The 8,106-nt window shown below is 41.9% G+C and overlaps 1 protein-coding gene across 18 annotated transcripts in view; it reads left to right on the top strand.

The window, feature by feature from the left end:
* ANKS1B (ankyrin repeat and sterile alpha motif domain containing 1B) overlaps positions 1-8,106 on the top strand; it is a 1,202,038-nt gene that overhangs the window by 1,121,861 nt on the left and 72,071 nt on the right. For 5 of the 18 annotated variants that reach the window (XM_024127222.1, XM_024127233.1, XM_024127230.1 and 2 more), the window contains one exon: positions 5,832-5,906. The exons of 9 other annotated variants lie outside the window; for them this stretch is intronic. In XM_024127222.1, coding sequence (XP_023982990.1) covers positions 5,832-5,906 — 75 coding nt within the window. The remainder of the gene's footprint in view (positions 1-5,831; positions 5,907-8,106) is intronic. 4 more of the 18 variants (XM_024127227.1, XM_024127223.1, XM_024127232.1 and 1 more) reach the window with 1 other exon arrangement.

Raw genomic sequence — 8,106 nt, 5'->3', positions numbered from 1 at the left:
GCGTCCGGAGCCTGTGCTCCGCAACGGGAGAGGCCACGACAGTGAGAGGCCCGCGTGCCGCAAAAAAAAAAAAAAAAAAAAAAAGGGTACGACCCCAACTGGAAGAAGAGGGTTGCCATTTGGTGAGTTAAGAAAGCTTATAGGGAAGGTGAGGTGATCCGGAGCTTGGTTTGGGGCATTTAAGGTTAAGATACCTCTTAATCATCAAGATTCAGAGAGGTGTTAAGAAGGCAGCTGGATGTCTGAATCGAGTTCAGAGGAGAGATCTGGGCTGGAGACATAAATTTGGGAGTCAGGACAGGATGAGACCACCTGGTAAAGCCAGAGAAGGAAAAGGGATTGAGGTCTGATGCTCTAGGGACCAGAGGATGATAGGAACCAGCAAAGGAGGCTAAAAACGGAAGGAGTGATCAAGTGTCAGAAGGTCAAGGAAAATGAACAGTTGGATTTGACAAAATGAAGAAAGCAGTTTCAGCAGAGTAGGCTCAGGTGAGGACAGGAGAAGGGGAAGCAGAGACCATATAGGTACTTCTTGGGGGGATTTGCTTCTTAAAGAACAGGAATTGGAGCAGGAGCTCAGGGAGAATGTTGGGTCAAGGAAAGGGGCTTGTTTGCTTTTAATGGAAGATGTTTCAGTACTTACAGGGAATGTTCCAGTAAAGAAGGGAAAACAGATGGTGAAGGAGAGAGAATTTATTGTAAATTACTGGGTTGCTACCAACTGAGCAAAGAAGAAGTCAACCTTTAGGAGAAAGACTTTGGATATAGGTAATATGCTTTTTAGTTTGTTATTAGATTTGAATGCAAATGTGTGGTATTTTCTGAACTGTATTCGTGGTAACCTGAGATACGTAATGGTAACAATAGCAATATGTGTGTTGCATTCTAAGAAAACATTTCCAGAGTCAGGAGAGAGGTCTGAACTCAGGATAAAATTGTGTACCTCTAAAAGTGTTCTGAATTCATCACCAAAGAAATAAACATTAAATTATTGATATCTCAGTTCTAAGATTGCTATACCTTTACTTAACCCCCATTTATTTGGACTTCATGGTAATTCAAGTTCAGATCAACTAAATCAACCTTCACAATTTATGAGGAAAAGGAGCTGAGAGAAAATTAATAAGCAAATGAAATTGCAAAGGGTGTTTACCATCCTTTTACAGAATTGTTTCCAGGCTTGTACAAGCAGCTCTTTAGCATATAGGTGTGCCTCTCTCTTCAACAAAGTCAGCGGTGCTTTTTCAGCCTTTATCGGGAAAAACGAGACCATCTCTAACAAGAAGTCTGAAAGGTTAATCTCTGGTGCATTTTGCCAGAAGTGTGTTGTCAGTGATGTAGTTTACTGAAGGCACAAGGGGCAACAACAAAGTAGATCAACTAAACGCGATAACGAAGAGCAGTAATTAATGTTCCTATGGTGCTTGACCATTTGCCAAGAAATATTAAACACATTCTGTGATTCCATTCACTCAGTCAATACGTTTGATGGCTTCTGTATTCCAGGTTCTACAGACATAGATGTGAAAAAGTTCCCTCTCGCGTGAAGCTTAGCACGAGCCACACGACAACCTGATGAAATAAGTAGGCCAAGTGCTATTATTATTCTTCTTTACACATGAGGACATTCTAAAGTTTAATTAAAACTTAGATTTAAATCACTTCTGTTCTGGGAATTTGGGCCCCAGATGAAATTTTCTCACTGCTATTTTCTTTCTAAAATCTTTTGAACACTCTGTACTTCAATGCATGTTGTACCCTGAAGTATTATCTTCATAAATGTAATGAAATTCTGCAGGGGAAACTCTTTTGCATTTAAAAAATTCATTCCAGGGGCTTCGCTGGTAGCGCAGTGGTTGAGAGTCCGCCTGCCGATGCAGGGGACACGGGTTCGTGCCCCGGTCCGGGAAGATCCCACATGCCGCGGAGCGGCTGGGCCGCTGAGCCTGTGCGTCCGGAGCCTGTGCCACGCGACGGGAGAGGCCACAACAGTGAGAGGCCCGCATACCGCCAAAAAAAAAAAAAAAAAAAAAAAAATTCATTCCAACACTCAGCCTGATAACCATATGTCTAGAAGAAGAGCCATTTCATGTTATGAAGACACCAGTTACAGCTGGTCTACCTTAAGTTACTGCTCTTACGTGCCTGGTAAAGTCTTTGCTACCGTCAGAATTACTGTGATGTCTGACATGTATCAGCTTTTTAAAAAACCATCTCCATAACTAAAATACAATTAACTGCCTTTATTTTAAACTCTGTTTTTTAAATCTGACTTTTTACCATTTGCACTGAGGCACATAGTTATTGGAAATGAGAGAGGATTTACTTTATCAAGTTTGTACATACCTTATAAGTGAAAAATAGTTATTGTAACACCTTTAAAAGGTATATAAGCCACATGGGAACTCTCTTCAGTGTATATGACTAGAGGTGGGTTTTATTTCTTCACTGAGAAAATCTTGTATGGATTTTTTTAAATAAAAATAATGATGGGGCTTCCCCGGTGGCGCAGTGGTTGAGAGTCCGCCTGCCGATGCAGGGGACACGGGTTCGTGCCCCGGTCTGGGAAGATCCCACATGCCGCGGAGCGGCCGGGCCCGTGAGCCATGGCCGCTGAGCCTGCGCATCCGGAGCCTGTGCTCCGCAACGGGAGAGGCCACAACAGTGAGAGACCCGCGTACTGCAAAAATAATAATAATAATAATAATTATGGCACAAGACCCTCTCTTCCCTCCTTAACTCTCTGGTAACTTCTGTGACTGTTGGAAGATATATTCATGTAACAGGATGCTAAGGGGGAACTTGCCTGTAGGTACTAAGTATTGCACGTTCTAAAGAGGGAGCTGCTGATAAGGGAGCCAGACACCCTACTTGGAATTTACCAACAGATGGTGAATCCTGCCCTGCACAGTCAGCCTCCTGTCCACAGAGTCAGAAGATTGGTGCTGGGGGCGGGCCAGGGGGGCAGAGAATTGTCTGAGCCACTGTGGAAAGAACCGAGGCTTCTTCTCCCTTCCCATGGGAGGGGAGAGAGCGCATCCCCATGCAACCCAAGCCTAAGGAGAAGGTCTCCAAGAGGAACGCTCACCCAAAGTGGGGGAACCTGCCAGAAGGGGAAACTGGTATCTCTCTTCCTAGGTGAACTTCTGGGAGCTGATGCCCATAAACCAACCTGAACTGAGGAAGAGAGAACTGGAGGGAGATGTCCTGGCAGAGAGAAGGATTGGTCACAGAGCAGGCTGCTCTGCATGGCAAGGATGTATATATGTGCTGTGGATGAGCAGTCAGGAGGCGGGGCCTGTGCACTCTCCCCGGCATCCCACCCAGGGGGCGTGCACGTGTCCTACCTAGGAAGGCTGGGTGGGGTTGGGGAAAGTCAGGCTAGAGCCAGATTTCTCACATCAGGGACTGTGCAGTAGGGACACCCCTCCCCAGCAGAGACCTCCAGAGAACCTCCACAGATACGGTAGAACCCAGGGCGTGGCAGCTCCTGTAAGAAGGATCAGAGACCAAGTTAGTGTTACCCTGAGAAGCAGTGACAACCAGCAGGGAGAATTCAGCCACTGCCAAGTAAGAGAGAGGCCCTTGTCCTTCTCCTGTATCCTCCACCCCAACTAAGTGCATGAAGGAGGTTGAGCTTGGCGTGGGGGACATCCAAGGAGAACCATGCCAACCCACCTCGGGTTTCTTCAAGCCTCGGGACTGGCGTGTGGTGGGGAAGGGCAAAGTTTGAATCATAAATGATATTGGAGTTTTATAAAAAAGTGAATTCTTCATAACTCAAAGTGACCAGGAGGTCATGCAGGCTGCCCAGAATGTCAATTGGCCTGTTGCCCACCAGGGAGGAGGGGACTGGGCATGGCCCATTTGGGAGGAGTTGACTGGAAAACAAAACTTTTAAGGTATTTGAACCCCTGTGGAGTTGAGACTGTTCCATGAACCGGCTCCATTTATATATATTTGTTTCAGGATTAGTAAACAGCCTCCGTATAACTGAATATTCTCTCCGTCTTCTGGTGAGGTCAGTACTGGGCTGGCGTTCCTCCCTAGCCATCCTGGCAGCTGACACGTTGTGACACTTCCCTGTGTGACCACAGCAAGCCACTTAACCTCTCTGAATGTCCTTCTCTTCATCTGTCAGATGACAGGTGATCCCTGGGTTACTTCTAGCACTAAAAGTCTGTGAAAGTTGTAGAAGATGTAATTTCTGTAAAAGAACGATCTCAGAACTGTGGGTGACAGTGCTTTAAGGGTATCCTAGAAGTATGTTTGGCGCCGGTTAAGATGGTAATCCTGCTGAAGCATGGAATTAATATATTTAAATCAGATGACACCTATTGGAGACGAGGCTGGGGGTTTAATGGCCCCAAGACTTAACTTGCTAGAGATTTAATTTTTGCAGAGAAGGAAGGGGAAGATGCCCCTGTGGAGAAAATAGCATGAAGTTTAGAGCAGAAACTGAGAATACCAGAGCTGGTTTAAGTGGGAGGTGGTTGGAGGTGCCTTTTGGTCAGACCCCAGGTATCTTACTTTCTTGACAGAATGCCAATTACCTGACAGTCTGTCCCCAGCAAGCCATCCAGATGACGGAAGGGATGGAAAGCAAAGATGTAGGTATGTGTGGAGCTGCCTTTGGAACTGGAGAGAGATGTTAAATTTCTGGTGATGGGAGGGTGGAGGTGGGGGAAACATTTAGCCAGGGATAAGCTTTCTTTTCCACAATGCATTTGCTGATGATATTGTTCTTTGCTGGGTTTCTAAACTGTATTGTGGTTACGTTCTTATCTCCTTCCTGCGCTGATCTTTGTGTGCTCTGCCTGTGAATTCTGGGGATGTTCACCGTGCTTGACTGAATAAGTTTAGGCGTTCTGCCATTTTCTGTGATTCAGTTTCATGGTGTCTTTTCGATGATGGAATTCAGGAAAAGAACTCTGTAAAGGTCAAGCCAGGAGTCTCGTTGGTTTATCTGGTGGTTTCTGCTCTAACTCCTGGGAGGGTGTTGGTCCATTTGGCATTTGTTTCTAAGCAAACGTTACTGCCTTTTAATAAGTGTTGGTTATTAGATTGTTAATGGCGTGGTAGAGAATCCGAATCATGGAGCAGATTCATTAGGCTCACAGACACCAAATGGCGTTCCCCCAAGTTTCTGGTTGAGGGACGGAGCTGAGCTTCCTGACCCCAGCCCCTCCCTGCTGTGCCTCCTTGGGGCCCCTCCACCACCGCACATTCCCTCTGCTGGGCAGCAAACTGACACTTCTTCCTTGTTAATCACAGAGCTTTGCTCTTGAGAGCTCTGGAGGGGCAAAATCTCTCTAGGTTTATCAACTTGAGCAATGAGTAAATTAGGGAAGTCATTTTATTGCATTGTTTGCTCTCGGTCATTTGAAGATAAGAAAATAAAAATGTTTGACCCGTGTTAAAGATTTTTTTCCCATCCTTCTTGAACTTCATAAAAATGTTTATCCTCTGAAACGAATGACATGAAGAGGGAAGGTATTTCCGTTCTCTTCGGCAAATGTAAAACACAGTTTGCTTTTTCCAAGATGTGAATGGATTGGTAATTTCCCTTGACATAATACTAATGCATAAATGGTCTTTTTTTTTTTTCCAGCCAACCCAAAAATGTTTTTAGGCAAAAGAATGACTTGAAAGTCAATTATTAAACCTCGGGCACCCTAAAAGGTTTTTTTGGTGTTTTGAGTTGTTTTTTCTTTTTAAGAAATATGATTCTTTGCTTTTTATTATTTTCCTCCTTCTCTTCTTTGATGCTACCTTGGTAGCTGCTGTGTTTTAAATATTGACAAGATGAGATAGTTTTCTGTTTATATCAGCAGTCGTCTGTCTGTGAGATATGGACGAATCAGAACGCTGGATTTCCTTTCTCAGCCATCCATCAGGTTCATAATGTAAGGTTACAAATGGTTATTTTTCTCTTCCTGAACTTGAGCTGTGTCGTGTGTTGCGAAGTGTCGTCAGTAGCTATAGGGACCATGTCCTGGCATTGCAGAAAATTTGTGATGTCTAACAACTCCTGAGATTTCTTTTGTCTCTTATACTTCATTCAGTGTGCCTTGTGACTAGTTAACGTGCAAACATTGTCCTAAAATAAGAAACATACTTGGTTTTGAAGTCTACAGTTAAAATCTGTCCCATGTGAGTTTGGCTTTCATCCCAGGTGTCTGCGTTAACTTGCTTTTACAGGAAAAAGGAAAAGGGTAAATTGATATATATATACCCATGTATATATCAGTGTTATTCTTCCCCATTTTGTATTTCCCATGTCCATGGGCTATTCAGTCCTTTGTGCCTAACAATTCTCAAAGGTTCTTGCACTTTACTTGTGAGAAATATTTGAGTATGATTTGCATGATATTATATATATGTTTTATGCAAATATGGGAGGAGTATAGCCAGGAGAGGCACCATTACAGCTACAAAGTGGTTCTCAGCCTTTTTCTTTTTTTCCACTTGACAGTACTGAATTGATCTTTGGAATGTGTGTGAAATCATGACCTGTTTTACTCTGAGCTGCTTAATATTCAAATATTCACAGTTCACCTTTGCATACTTTTTAAAAATTCATTTTTGTTTGGAACGTAAATATTTTAATGTCTGGGTTTTTGTTCCATTTTGTATTTTAAAATACAATTCTATTTTCACACTCCGTTAAATTTCTCTTATTGGATAGCCTGCTGTCTAAGAGGTTGAGACATTTGGTTGAGAATCACTAAGCAGAGCTCCTGGGGTGGCATGCAAAGGGCCTCTTTTGAGGTGCCAAGTCGGGCACACCCCTCCTCCTGTGCATGGGAATTTCTGGTACTTGGGGACCACAGCGTCTATACATTGCCTGGTACTGATGCTCCAGTGACCCAGCAGTTCCTCCTGAACACGTAAATTCTAACCAGTGATTTTTCGTGTTCAGAAGTGGCCATCTCTGCTCTTTATCATCAAAAGGAACAAATTCAAGATAACCAGCTGCATTTGACCAAACCAGCATTGTTTATTCTTGAAGATGTTTTAAAAGAACTGCAGCAGCATCTTGCTTTCATGTGTGTGTGAATGTTTGTAGGAGACCTTTCCTTACATTCACATCCAAATACATGTATACATATTTATAAATATAGAGCTATATGTAGCCTTCTTCAAAGCTGTAGAGGTAATGGAAAGTAAATGTAATTACATATATCATACATGTTTGGGTAGCCCATCTCTGTTATTTGTCAGAATTATTGAAAGTGAAACCTGAAAATAAGAGTTGTCATTTAAAATCATTTTAGTTTTTCATTAAGTGTTCTCAGTAGGGAATAATGTTTGTTAATACTCAGATCTAAATTTACAAGCAGGTAGGTGGGAGCAGTTCCTAGTAGAAAAGACTTAAAAGCTTCTATTAAAAAAATCAATTAAATCCTAATTTTAAAAATTCTTTAAAGAATAATACAAGGCTTGGAAAATACCATATCTTCCTGTTCATGTTAGAAAACTAAGTCATAATCATAGCTTTTAATTATCTACTGACATCCTTACAAAACTTTTTTCTCAGGAAGTAAGTAAGAATATAGCTGATGTTTCCCCTTTGTATTCTCAGAACATATAGAATATGTGATATCTTCAGTTTCCATTTCGGGGGGTAGAGAGCTAAACGATATGATGTTTTAGAATTATATGTCTGGTGCACATGAACTAAAACCTTGCAGTTTTACCACCTTTTGACATAATGAAAAGATTAAAAGCTACATTTTAGAATCCGCCATCCAATAAAAATCTCTGAAATTTTGCAAATTTTTTTCTGTGTTATAACTAAATTCAGTTAGCTGTTTTATACTTTTCAGCTGGTGGTATGAGACATTTAATTTAATTACATTATATTGGGTATGGCCCAATTATAATCCTTCAAACTCAGCAGGCTATGAATTTCTAGTTGGCAGTTGGCAAATACCTATTAAGCAGAATCAATTCTCCGTTTAAAACTTTAATCTCAAATTATGTTTTTCTTTCATATTGGAAGGTTAATTTTTATTTGAGTTTGAAGGAATAGTTAATAATATACATTTTCCTCTGTTTAACTGATATATATTAAAGGAAATAAATACATACGTATATGCCAAG

This window comes from Physeter macrocephalus, chromosome 6 (genome assembly GCF_002837175.3).
Source record: "Physeter macrocephalus isolate SW-GA chromosome 6, ASM283717v5, whole genome shotgun sequence".
Classification (NCBI taxonomy): Eukaryota; Metazoa; Chordata; class Mammalia; order Artiodactyla; family Physeteridae; genus Physeter; species Physeter macrocephalus.
This window is presented reverse-complemented; position numbering and strand designations above follow the sequence as displayed.